This window comes from Scleropages formosus, chromosome 18 (genome assembly GCF_900964775.1).
Source record: "Scleropages formosus chromosome 18, fSclFor1.1, whole genome shotgun sequence".
Taxonomy (NCBI): domain Eukaryota; kingdom Metazoa; phylum Chordata; class Actinopteri; order Osteoglossiformes; family Osteoglossidae; genus Scleropages; species Scleropages formosus.
In genome coordinates, this window is record NC_041823.1 from 5,449,463 (window position 1) to 5,463,070 (window position 13,608).

The following is a 13,608-nucleotide window of genomic DNA, read 5'->3' on the forward strand; positions in this document are numbered from 1 at the left end:
GACATAGCTTCACCTTCTGCTTCTCCAACTTGTTCAGTTTCCCTTGGTCTACAAACTGTCCTCCAACTCTCTATTACTCGGGTTCCAGTAAGATCATCAATAACTAAATTCTTCAGCCGGAGGTGGTAGACACATCTCAAATGGAAACAGCACCTGTGATGGCCCAACTGCAAGGTCTTTGAGGACCAACAGAGAAAGCTGAGTGGAGGAAAGCAAATGCAGATCAGCTCCAAGCAGCAAGGCTCCTATAGAGAAGACTGTAAAATGCCTAAATGGCCTGGTAAATGGGACTCATCTTCACTGTTTCCCTTCACACTGCTTCACCCGAAAGCAACGGCATAAAGTTGCACAACTCTCCACTCAAACCTCATAGGTCACAGTTACTTCCCCATTGGCATCTAAGCCGCTCCCCTTTGGGTCAGGAAACACTCGTCATTTTTCATTCAAACACTCATCTTGTCATCTTCTCAAACTGGCTTTCTGGGTTTTCATATTTTTTAATCCCCTCTGGAAAAAGCCTCCTGTCGGTTGCTGTTAGAGACCACTTGTAAAAGCTGCAACAAATAAAATTTTATTGATTGAATCCATAATCCCCATACATTTTACAAGAAATACCTACGCTGGATCCCAAGGCCACAGCTTCAACAGTGCGGTATCGTGCTGCTCCAGGGTAACACCACAAAATGACACAGTGTAATGTTTTTCAGGGAAATCCCTATCTCCTTGTCTTTTCTCCTACACTGTGGTACTTCCAAACACAAACCAGCTTTGCAAAGAGAGGAGAAATCCTTTTTATGTGAACAGATGACTCAAAGTACAACTCGACCTCAGTATCGCAGGACAACATGAGGGCACCGGTTACGGTCATGTAAAAGTTTTACTTGCAGGAAGCATGACTACCGTCTACCCGAGAAGAACTTGAACAATGACTTGTTTGCCTAGTGTTGCTAGGTTCTTGAAACACCTTGATAATTTTCTAACTTCTGGAAAGTTGTCCATTACATCTAAATACTGTAAATGACTTATGGGCTTCAGTGAAGCCTAAAACCGGCACGCAGCTATTAACTTTTTTGGATAGTAATCAGACATGGAGCATCATGGCTTTGTGGTGTATGATTGAAACTCACCGTCAACTGTCCGGCCACTCCGAAGTCGGCCAGCTTCGCATGGCCTTCTGTGTTCAGGAGGATGTTCCCGGCTTTAATGTCTCTGTGGATCTTCCTCATGAAGTGCAGGTACTCCAGGCCCTTCAAGGTGGACTTGAGGATCGTGGCTATCTCATCCTCTGTAAGCTATTCCACAGGAAAGTAGTTATAAAAAATTAGAGACAGGAAAATTTGCACATTCGTATAAATCTTCTCATGGTCTCCTGACAACTCGATTACTAGTTTTGTGTAAATTGCAGCTCTTCCGAGAGCTAAAAATAAAAACCCTCCAGCATGTCATCCAAAGCCAATAACAGATGATCTTTTGTATATGAACAGCACTATCCAGTAGCGAAACCAACAGAGAGTGACAACCATCCATTTCAAAAACCAGCTCACAAACTGTCTCACTGTCACAAGGCCTCATGAGTAAATTTTTGTCAACAACAGAGGCCATAGAGGTCAATCTGGCTCTTGTTCAAAACTGAGGAAACCCAAGAAATGCTCTCAGTGCCTGAGCCATCTGAACCATGGTAAAACATCTACTGACTTCCACTTCCTGCAGCCTGTAAGACCATCGCTTCTGCAGCTTTTCACTGTACATGAGCACTGGAACGAAGCTGCTCTCAGCACACAGTGCAGTCCTTGAGGACCAGGAGGGAGTGCTGGTTCCTTGTAGCATCTTACTGTCAGCAGCCAAGGGATCTTCAGAAGCACAACAAACGCTGTGTGATCACCTGTCATCAGAGCCCACACTCTACCTTCCCATACACTGGAGGTACAAGCAACAATGTGAACCCAGAAAGGTGCCAAAGAAACGAGAATGGAGTTCAGGTGTGATGTACATCTCTGTTGTTCCCCAGGCTCTCTCTTCAGCAGCTGCATATGATCATCAGCAAATCTTGTGGAGGTGGATAGCAAATCAGTGACGAACACCTTGTTATGTACTGCCTTCATGCATTTTTTAAAACCGTAACACCGGAAAGTATACGGCTGCACCTGAGCAGGCAGGTGGGACCCTGGTGTGCATGAGCTTCACAAGAAACACTCAAAACACACGCACCCACAAAAAAAAAAAAAACCCACACACACTAAGGTGGCAGCGTGGAGGATGGAGGGAAATTCCCAAGGTTCGACTGAGCCAGGCCGAGCACTCCGGCACAATGTGCACTTCATTAGTGGGAAAGTTCTGGGGAGCTCCAGGCCCGGCCAAGTTCTGTGAGGCCCGGGAAACCAATAAAAGCTCCAGCCAGAGAACAGCTTGCATGGAGGAGTGGGGGGGGGGGGGGGGAGGTTTCCAGAAGAATGCTCCTTCTGTGGAAAAGGGCAGAAGGTGCAGCGGAATCTGAACGGCAACAGTTCGTGAGCTCTCGCCCCCCCAGCAGACACGGGCCGATGCTTGCTGTCGAACCGCCGGGCCTGGGAACGGTCTGACACCGGACCCCAGGTTGGGGGCCTCCCTTCAGCGCCGCAGCAGAGAGAAGCTGTGGCCCTGAGGACTGGGTGGGGAAAGGTGCTCGAGGGCAAGCCCCATTCCGACACAGTAGAAACCGCTGCGTGTCCTCGTAACCCCAGCGAAGAGCGCTGTGAGGAAGCATCGGCGCTGCTTGTGCTGCTGTTGCTGGTTAACAAAGGCGCTTTATAATGAAAGGGCAGCTTAAACACGAAGTAGGAAAAAACAAGTAAGTGGTCGGAAAGGGGTTTATTTCTGCGGACAGAAACAGGGGATTTGAAAGTGATTCAGGCCTCGGGCTCGAGTTTCCCGGGCCAAAGACGACACACGTGTTAAGCAGCACTCCCCATGGATCATTAACAGTTGGTGTTTTCGTTTCGATCAGGCCCCCGCGTGCACAGACCCGATATTTACAGCTCTGCGCCTCCCGCCCCACACAGGAGACTGCATTTGGCAGGGCAGAGCAGCACCTGGACCTTTAGAAAGCCCCAACCCTGATCCCAGCCCGTTCAAACTGGAGCTCGACACGAGAAGGGTGTCCGTCCCGCTGCAAACACTCCAAATTGTTTGTTTTCTTTAACGGAAACGAAGCACAAATCGACCCAGAATGAGTTCTTTACGACTTGGTGAAATGCTGGAATAAACATGCACTGAGGCTCCTGTTCTTTTTATGAGTCTCGTTTTATATTCCCCAGTCCACCTGCCGGGCTCTTGCCGCTGTACCAAAACAGTCGAAACCTGAGTCAGCCCATGAATACTTGTCACGTTAGCCGAACAACGGAATGACATCATCAACATACATCTTTTCTTTCTCCCCCCGCTCTTCACAATGCCCAAAAACAATCTCAATGCTTCTATACACAGGGTTACCATGGTGATCCACACACAAAAACATATATCTTGATAAATCCAATTAATGATTAACTGGGATGGAAACAATCAACATCCATCAGCTGCTGTCATCTCAGGTTCCATGGTCAAGGCACATCGCAGGGATGGGGAAAAAGACTAAATACACATTATACAGCCAGCAGGAGGCAGCGAAGTTAACAAACTGGACTTGGGACCAAATACTAAAGTTCACATTCCTGGAAGACCCTCATGCTGGACCGTACAACTAGGTCCTTGACCGCAATGTCTCCTGTAAGAATGTCCAGTTGTGTTAAACACAAAACACAAACTGTTCAGCAATGCAAATATTTCTTGAAAAACAAAAGGGAAAAAAACACCTGCTGATGAGCTTAATTAAAAACTGCACTTCTCATATCAAAAGGATAAGGAACAGTTATCATAGAACACTTACATGTGAGGCGGTTACATTTTTTTCTACAACTGGGGCGGCTGTGTCCCTGTGCCCCATTGCGCACTCATGTTTAAATTTATAAAGGCATCATATGCAGTATCTGAAGAGACTCAGATGTTTTCATCTTGATTTAGACCTGTACAAAGCCAAGTGCAGCATGACACCAAGACAAAAAAGTCCTTGTGACTCCACTTCCACCACACCCAGCCAACAGAACGAGATGCGGCGTAACCACAGAGATCCTCCGACACACTAGGGGGCGATCTATCGTGGGTGATGTTCAAATGATTATTGCAGTTATCAAACGGTAACTGGAATAGAGTGGACAAAGACGGGTTAAAACCCCGAGATGAACCCTGGGACAAGGCATCAAAGACAAAAGCGAGGCTAGACGGAACTGATTAGTACGCCACTGGTTTCTCACTAATGAGGAGCATTTGTTTCAACTTCCTCTCTGCGGTCTCTTTGTCTCGGCCTCCTAACTGTTCCCCGGGCCCAGATACACGACTGCAAATGAAAACACACAAATTAGCTGAGTGGACAGTAAAACGTTCCCAGGGCCAGACAGCACCGTGTCTGCAGAGACATCTCCAGTCTTGAGGAGATTTCGCGGTCTTCGCAGCCGTTCGCGCTCATCTCCCGTCTACATCGTGACCTCGGTTACAGTGTGACCCCGGAGGACTGTGGGTAGTCTCTGGTTTTTGGTGCAGCAATATCTTTTGCACCGGTTCCGGTGTGCACCTCAATCTGTTTAGCATTGACCCTCAGGGGTCAGGTTGAACCACCAGGTCTACCACGCCAGAATCTGTAAAAGTCTGTCCGATTTTTATTTATGAGTTCATTTACAATTATCAAGTGTGCCGTTACCGAAGGTCAGCAATCAATTTCTGTGGTTAAACCCGTAATACATCTACCATAAGCACTGGCAGAGGTTTATAAATCTTGAGGCCTGAATAATTGTGGATGGTGGACTTTTACAGCGTATTTAACGGCTCCCAGATCCACCTCTCCTCGGATGGAGCTCCTTACGCTCTGCGCCACGCAGGAGAGGAGGAACGGCGCTCCCAGCGAGGGGTGTAATCAATACTCCACCATTTAAACGCAAGTCTCACCACCGCCATCAAATCTAACGCAGGCTGCCAAAAACATGACATTTTTCAAAATCTGCTCTGTGAACAATGGAGTGTGGGAGCGGAGGGCGTATTACTCGACTCCCTTTAAGCCCCATCAAGCATCACTGCAGCGCAGATATTCCATCATCCCGTCACTTAAAAAATGTTATGTTCTGATACTTGACGTTAAAATGATGGAGACCGTGTACTAAAATAAACCGATAGCTTCCAGATCCTCATATATACCCTCACACACTTTTCTTAAAAATCTGCTTTTGTGTGCGTATATAAATCAACAGCCTCGTTTCATCCCCTTTCAGTGCTGTTACCTGCCCGAGACAGCTAGCGTGAACTCATTCCTGGGCAAATTGGGGGAAAACAACACCTGTACGGACAACTTTTACGCATTCCGCAAACGAACGCTGCAGCTCTGACTTCATTTCCTGCCTGTTTTATGGCGAAGCACCGGTGTCGGTGTGACACAGGTCACTGGGACCTCCCCGGGCCCAGATCGCCGCCTTTCCTCCGCCAACATCCACAACCGGCCAACGGACTCCAGTGACCAATAACTTCGCCCTCTCGCCGCATGTCATCAACAGCCTAAAGTCCTATTAAACATCCCAAATACATTTTGTAAACCTAAGTGGACGTTTATGAAACAATACTTCCTGCCTGTGAGCTCACCGTAAATAAACGCATCCAGGAGCACACGGCCGCTCACGACGCACGCTCTCATTTCCCTGACAACAAGTGGCAAACACACGCCCTATAAATACTTCACGCAGGCTTGACTTACGGGGCCGGGGAGGAAACCGTCACTAGTGACGGATGAGCGAACGCGACGTCTCTACAGCGCTTTCTCAACCTCTGCGCGGACACTCGATGACTGTAAAACACGATTCTGCTAAAGCCATTTTCACAGAGCGGGAAGGCTATGTTATCACACGAGCGCAAAAAAAAAAAAAAAAGGGGGGAGGCGCAAAGGGTCTGGAAGCTTGCCATAGGGTCCGGATATTTTTGGAGCCCGGCTTCCGAGGGGAACATCTGACTTTTGTGAATCCATTTTAAATGTTTATCCAAATATGCTTGCTTAGTGAACAATTACCCAATACACTCAGCAGGCACACAGGAAACTACCAACTGGAGGAGGTCCACCCCAGGGTCTTCAAAGGCCTGTTGAAGGAAAGGGTTGTCTTGTCCTGCTGTCAGGGTGGTTTTGTTGTTGGTGCTGTTATTCGGTCAATACTTTCAATTTTTGCCCTTAATACAGTATATCTAGACTGGCATCCTGTCCATGGTGTACCCTACCTCATACCCTGTGCTTCTGGGACAGGATCTGGACCACCGCGACCCTGCACTGGAAACACAGTTACTGATAATGGATGGATGAATGAATGAATGAATACATCTGGATGTTTTACTGATCCCATTTCCAGGATACAACAACTAGACTCCTACTGGGATTTCAATCCTCAAGTTACAAGTCTGTGTCTCTAACCATGGTAAAGATTGTTCCCCAGTCTCTGTGTATGTGCTGTTGCTCTTCAACATCTGGCAACCATACCAAATAAGTATGAAAAACGGTCTCCCACACTCTCTTTTTTTTAATACAGATGTCGCCTTGCAAAAGCTGGGAATGGATTACATTAATTCATTTAGCTGATACTTTTCTGTAACACACTAGCGTGTACAGTGTTAACTTACAATTATTTACCCATTTATATTGCTAGGTTTTTTTTCCTGGAGAAATTAAGGTCGAGTGCCTTGAACAAGAGTATTATAGCAGAGGGTGGAATTCAGACCTGCAACCTCCAAGTCCAGAGGCAGAGGCTGTCAGCACTACTCCACCTACTGCCCCTGCGGCAGAACAGGGTCCCCTCTTTCTCTCTTTCAACCCGGCCTGCCGTCCTGCAGTTCACAGCTGTGACTTCCTGCCAGCAAGTTCAACAACTTCCAGGACACTGGGTTCAGCTGCATCAGGTCTGCTTACTTAAACACAAAGCGGACTGTTTTTATTGACTGCCAAATTCACTGGCAAATAAACAAGCAGGCGTAAGTAAACACTTCCTGTATGTATTTTATCTGGCTTCAACGAGTGTTTCCATGTTACCATGTGCACCGCTGTCTGATTCAGGCCCATTTAAAAGACAAGTAAAATCTCATTCCCAAGGACCTTAAGCACGAGGAATCTAAATGCACACAACGTAAATGTTTATTTTGCAGAGAGCTCAAAACAGGGCAAGTACGAAACAGGAGAGCTTCAGGTTCAATTGAGGTAATAGGTGAGAACTATATAAAACCTGCTGATTGTCATACATTTTATAAACCTGTGATCCCTATAGATCACTTTATCTGACTGTCTCTGTCAATTTTAGTTTGTTTCAGCAGAAGGGAATTTTGTGCATTGTGTGGCATTTGTATGTTCTTCCAGTTTTGGCTGGGTATCTGGAGGGTGCTGTGGTTTCCTGCCACAGTCCAAAGACATGTGTTTCAGGTGAACTGGTGACACTAAATTGCTCAGAGTGTGTATCTCTGACTGCCCTGTGATGGGCTGGTGTCTTTTCTAGGGTTTACCCTTTGCTTTCGAGATAGACTCCAGACCAGTGTGCCTCCACAGGAGAAGCAGCTGGATGGGAAAAATGGAGCAGGGAGCAAGAACTCTAAGATGTGACGCTGTCTAGGGTCACCTACTCTTCACTGCATTTTTTGGGCTGAGACTAAACCTGAATCTTTGAGTTCTTCATGTGCAAGTGAATAAAAGGTCTCTGCTAGATAAATAAATAGAATGCAAGAATGAATGGAAACACAGCACCAGACAGGAGAACACATCATGCCCTGATCTGACCTCCAAGACCAGACTGGATTGCTTAAGAACTTCAGTATTGCTGGTGGGTGGATAACTGAGCCTACAAGGGCTACACAGAGCTATTAAAAATGCAAGCGGACCCCCTCCCCCACGCAGGAAACCCAGAGGACTCTCCACGTCTGCTGTGATTAATCCCTTAAACACGCAAGCAGTAACTTACTTTATGTCTCTCATCAGCCTATTAACAACCACTCAGCATGGACTCAAGACAGGTGCTTTGGGGGAGGAGCTGCATTTTACTGCTTCCACCCCATCAACCCGAGCCCCGTTTCCAGTGCATGCGAACACGGTTACAGTGGAAGAGCGGATGGGAGTTACGAGCCAGTAAATGCCGCCACCGAGCCCCGTTGAGCATAGCGTGAGCCGATATAGGGACTCAGTATGCAGAGATATAAAAATCCCAGAGCTCTGCCTACTTCAGGACTGTTTACACGATGCTTTACAACCGTGACCGGACAATTACAGCCTGATCTGCAGCCATTACGTCTCTGCTGGGACAGCTGCCCTTTGTACATCGTCAACACAGTTCATTTTACCACCACCCCTGTGCTGCGTTCAGAACACTCTTTTACTGCGGCAATCAGACATATGCTGGCGGACTCGATGACGGGAGGCTTCTGGGATTCAGCTCAGCTCAGGCGGTGTGTTAATAGCGACCACAGAGATTTAGGAAACAGAGCTTGGGGTCAGGAGGACATTCCCTACTTCCTGAACCCTGCTGCTGATGGTTTCTTTTTATGCCGAGCTTTCTGCTAAAGTAAACGCACTGCGTCTCAACCCCCCACAGGGAGCACTGCATTTCGAACAAAACCTCTTCTTCCTCGATCTGTCACCCTGTTACCCATTTGAGGCCACATGTGGTGTAACCTCTTGTTTACTTCCAACATCTCTGCTAAGATACAAACCAAACTTGGTATTCCAATGAAGTAACTGGCATCAGCGGTCACTTAATAAATGATCCCAACATAGTTTATATTGACTTTATGCGAGGGGCTGTAAGGGGAAGATTTGGGACACACGCAGCTCCCCTTGAATCGTCAACACTGCAGTTCTGATTCGTCAGTGATATCGTAGTATTCGGCACTCAGAATACATGCAAGAAAACCAACAATGTCATATTTGATCTGAACAGCACAGCTCAACTGAGCTCATGCAGCTTTTCTGAGAGCAGACGCACAACACCACCAATGTCCCGAGACACTGCAGTTCAACAAAGACTCAGATGGATCAAAGACTGGAGTCTGAATGTGTAACTTAAAAGACTGAACACACAGACAATACTTAACTCAGCACACGCTGTTACAGCCTCTCTCCTAAGAACACTATTGAAATATGGGAACAAAACCTCACATTTGATCTGATGAAAGCAAGACATAAAACCCGTCATCTCTCTTTAACTACAGCAGCTTGATTCCATCAGTTAAAATTGAAGATTAATAAAAAAAGACCAAGTCATGAGTCTGAATATCCAGCTTTCTCCAAATGTGATTTGAGAGATTTTTCCCCACCAAGGGCAACAACACAAAAGGTCATTATGAAGAAGGATGTTTTGTATTTCTAAAAAAAGCATACTAAAAATTTGAATAAAGAGGATGACAGAACTACTATTTTAGAACTATGTCGCTCCAGTGAGCACAACTGCACCAGTGAACACAGAGTATCCATAGCAACCTCACCGTTTTATTACGCAGACGTATGATGTCGGAGACTGAACCGGCTCCGCAGTATTCCATGACGATCCATAGGTCTGTGTTTTTGAAGTAGCTGCCGTAGTACTTCACTACATAGGGACTACACATCCAAAAGAAAACAACAACACAGTTTTCAAGGGCACCAGAACATGGTAAAAGGACTGCAGGAAGAAAAAGAGATTTTGAATTAACAACAAGGAATGAGAGCAACACTCATTAACACAGTACCTGTCGCACTGCTGCATAATGGAGATCTCCTTGATGATTTCCTGAAGGTCCGATTCTACAGGAACCTGCTTGATGGCCACCACCTGTCCTGACTCCTTGTGAATGGCTTTGTAGACGCTGCCGTAAGACCTGAGTGAGGACAAACGGGGACAGTTACGGCCTAGAACAAGGCAGAGAGACGAGCCAGACATCATCAGACAGCACCTGGTCACCGCGTATACTTGAAGGCTTAACAGGTAAAAACCAGCCTACATAAAACATACCAGATGGCCACTAACATATTGTATAAATGTGAATTATTTACAGTAATAAGAAAGGGGTCTTCGGCCAGCAGAGCTGCAAGTAACATAGTGGTTAGAGCTGCTGCCTTGGATTGAAAGAACCCAGATTTGAATCCCACCTACTACTGTAGGCCCTTGAGGAAAGCACCTATCTTGAACTGCCACAGTTAAAAAAAAAAAAAAAAAAAAAAAAAAAAAAAATTAAAAAAAGGTAAATAACTGCGTGAGCTTAACGCTGGAACTTTCACTGGAGAAAAACTTTCTTCTGTCATATTAAATGTTATTCAACAACCTTTGAAAAACCACAACAAAACACAACAGCAAAAAAATCCATGCAGGTCCGAGCTGAGCCCCTTGGAGAGGAAGTCAGAAGACGTTTTCCACTAAACGGAGGAAATCAGAATGTGGGGTTTTTACTGAGCACGGGAGAGCAATGTCACACTGGTGTTTCTGTACACATGTAAGGACCTCACTGGAAGAGATGTATTGAGGTGCAAAACAGACAACCTGAGGGAGAGACACCTGAAAATGGGGACAGGTGACGTTGGAACAGCCCACCCTTTGCGAAAGGGACTAGCTTAAGGTCATGTTAGTGCCCAGCTTCCATGATTAAACTTTTGCTCCAAGCGCCACTTAGTTTCCCCATTTCCTTCAACATTAGAAGGAAGCGGCGAAGCCACTGAGAAAAGCTTTTTAGTTTCAGGTTGCGAAAATAAAGATTTTATGTGGAACTAATTTCTTACTTTGGTGTAATACAAGCAGAAAGTATAAATGCACATATGCACACAAGTTTATAGGTAATGTACATGAGTATACAGTATATGAAATTCCACAGTTTAACACATGCAAAGAATAGAAGCATATGCAAAACACAAGCACAAGTCATGAGGTATGTATCGGTCACATGACACACATTAACAATGCTAAGAGACAAAAAATGTTTGCTTGTGACAGCACTGCTGTTGGACTCCCATTAGGAGCGTTACTCTCAAGAAAGGGGAAAGTGCTCCTTCACTACGGTAGACAAACATCAGAAAGCATTCTTACCCTTCGCCAAGTTTTTCGAGAACATCAAACACTTCCTCCGGCTGCTTGGTCAGGCTGTCTTCGCTGAGCTTTTTCAACTTGCTATGAAGTAAAATAAAGACATATACAGAAGAAATAGAAATAAGACATTGACAATAAAGGAATCGCGATGAAAACAAGTGATCAGTCTTTTTGTTTCTGCAGTGTATTTAATCCCATTACTCTTGTAGCAGCCTTCTCTTTCATGACCCCAAGGTTTTTATTATGTTACGCTACCAAAATCTCAACTCAGATTCCACACATGATGCCTGAATGAGAAAACTGAGCAATAATACTACAACAATAATGTAAAATAAATACTGAGTTTCTCAGATATGGCTGAAATATTACATCTTGTTTAAATGAGGAAAATCCCTTTAAACTCAGACCTATGAGAAAAGTAAATGGTGATTTTCAACTTGTTTTGGAGAATAGACAAGTAAACGCAAGTCCATATAAGGTTACCAGCTCATCTCTGTTTTTTCCTGCTTTTCAGATGATCATTTTTTATCCGTTTCCTTGTTTTTCTGCATTTCAAGTCCCACTTCCCCCAACCACATTGAAACTCTAAAGTTTCACAAATACAAATTCTCCTGCACTGCTCTGAAACAGATGCAAACCTTTCATAATTTGATTGAGCCAAGTGGAAATATATGGATTGAAAATTTAAAATGGAGAAAAGGAACATTTTAAACCGCTATGAGGCAGCACAGAAAGAAGCACTTGGTGCCTCACAATTCCTTGGCTGTACGATCAAATGTACGTTCGCGCCACATTCAGTCTGTGTGGAATTTGCATGTTCTCCTGTGTTTGAATGAGTTTTCTGTCCAAAGACATGTTTGAGGTGAACTGATGGCTCTAAATTAATAACTGATTGGTATTAACTATTAATATCATGCGACTATGACAGAATGTTGGTGTGAATGCTATACCATCCACGGTGGACAGTGCCTCGTGACCTGCGGTTCCGGGATAAGCTCCAGACCACCCGAACCCTGCACTGGATAAAAGGTTCTTGACAACTGATGGACGAAAAATAAACCTGACAAATTTGCTGTAAGATTTTAACCCTGGGCCCTGGCAGAAAACATCCCCTCCCGCCAAATAACAGCAGATTTGAAAGTGGAATTTCTAGAAAGTACGACTGACCAGTATGGATGAGAGAAATCTACAAGTGACATTTCAAGCCTGGGACTCTGCTACAGGAGACAGATAAGCAGCGCAGAGCTCTCTAGTTCTTTCACTTTCCTTCTTTTCTGGACAGACCTCATTTGAATGGTAAAATTGACAGTAAAAGCAGTGGTTTGGGTGGTGTCGTCTTTCTAGCCACACCTCCCCCCAGATGTCCCATGCAGAAGTTGTGTGATGATGGAGATGTGGAGATCAGTGGAAAAGACACAAAGAAGAGACCAGGTGGGTGAGAAATGTGGACAGACAGTGAATGTAACCAGTAACATACGGGTATTTGTTGGTTGGTCAACACTGGAAAATACTGACTGGTAACATCATACAGCTCATGGTGATGAAAAAGTAGGAAGTTGAAGTAGGATATAAAAAGTAGAAAGACGCAGGATATATATGATTAATAAATATTATTTTTAAAAAAGATAAAATCGAAACCACAACACTGACTGAAGAAGAAGAGTCAAGAGGAAACCACAACACAACAGTCAGACACAGCTTCATGCGCACGTGCTCCCGGCGCTCGAACACCCACCTTTTCGGCGCTGACTGCTCCATTTTTAATAAGCAAATAGTCGTTTCTATACCGCAGTGTTTCTAGGGGAAAAGGGTATGAAAATAAACGAAATGATAGATTATTCCCGACTGCGGTCGACTTTCATAGCGAGAGCCACAGCTGTGTGTTCTTGGTGACAATCCTCTGACGTGAACGTCGAGCGCATCCTAACCTGCTGCTCCAGATGGGCGGGTTTTCCTGCCAAACTTCTCTATGATTGGATAACAGGTCGAGCAGGACTGATCCGAGTGGCCTGTATCTCTGCCAATATTCGCATATCCCTATCAGGAAGTGTGTCCTGCAGGAAGTAAACATTTCCCTCTCTGAGGGATTGTGGGTGAAAATTTTCCACTTCCGCTCTAATCTAGCCGGTGAAAACTGAATTTGAGTAAAGAGGTGACAGAGTTTGGGTTATAGGGTGTAAGACTAAAAAAAGGAGAAAACAAGGAAAATGTATAGATTCTTAAATAAGTATGGTGTTTGGCAACCTGAATTATTCTTTTATGTCTTAGTTGTAGTCTTATACTTATAATAATCATACTATTAAGGGTAGAGGAGACCCAACCCAACTTTTGCGCATCTGTGGCAGATGATTTGCGTTGAATGATTTAGTTGTATTCAGTTGAAATACATTGTTGTGAAGTGGATCAACTGCTTTTAAACTGTACAGCATGTTGTTACTGACGACATAAAACGCATGGTGTCATTGTAATTTTCAACATATAC

At 44.9% G+C, this 13,608-nt stretch overlaps 1 protein-coding gene across 1 annotated transcript in view; it reads right to left on the bottom strand.

Annotated features, from left to right (window-relative positions):
• Positions 1–13,035, bottom strand: part of stk3 (serine/threonine kinase 3 (STE20 homolog, yeast)) — a 56,754-nt gene extending 43,719 nt beyond the window's left edge. The window contains exons 1-5 of the mRNA XM_018763095.1: positions 12,862–13,035; positions 11,127–11,207; positions 9,799–9,927; positions 9,556–9,670; positions 1,128–1,292 (exon numbers count right to left, since the gene is read on the bottom strand). Coding sequence (XP_018618611.1) covers positions 1,128–1,292; positions 9,556–9,670; positions 9,799–9,927; positions 11,127–11,207; positions 12,862–12,884 — 513 coding nt within the window. The 5' untranslated portion in view covers positions 12,885–13,035. The remainder of the gene's footprint in view (positions 1–1,127; positions 1,293–9,555; positions 9,671–9,798; positions 9,928–11,126; positions 11,208–12,861) is intronic.
• Positions 13,036–13,608: the final 573 nt, after the last annotated feature.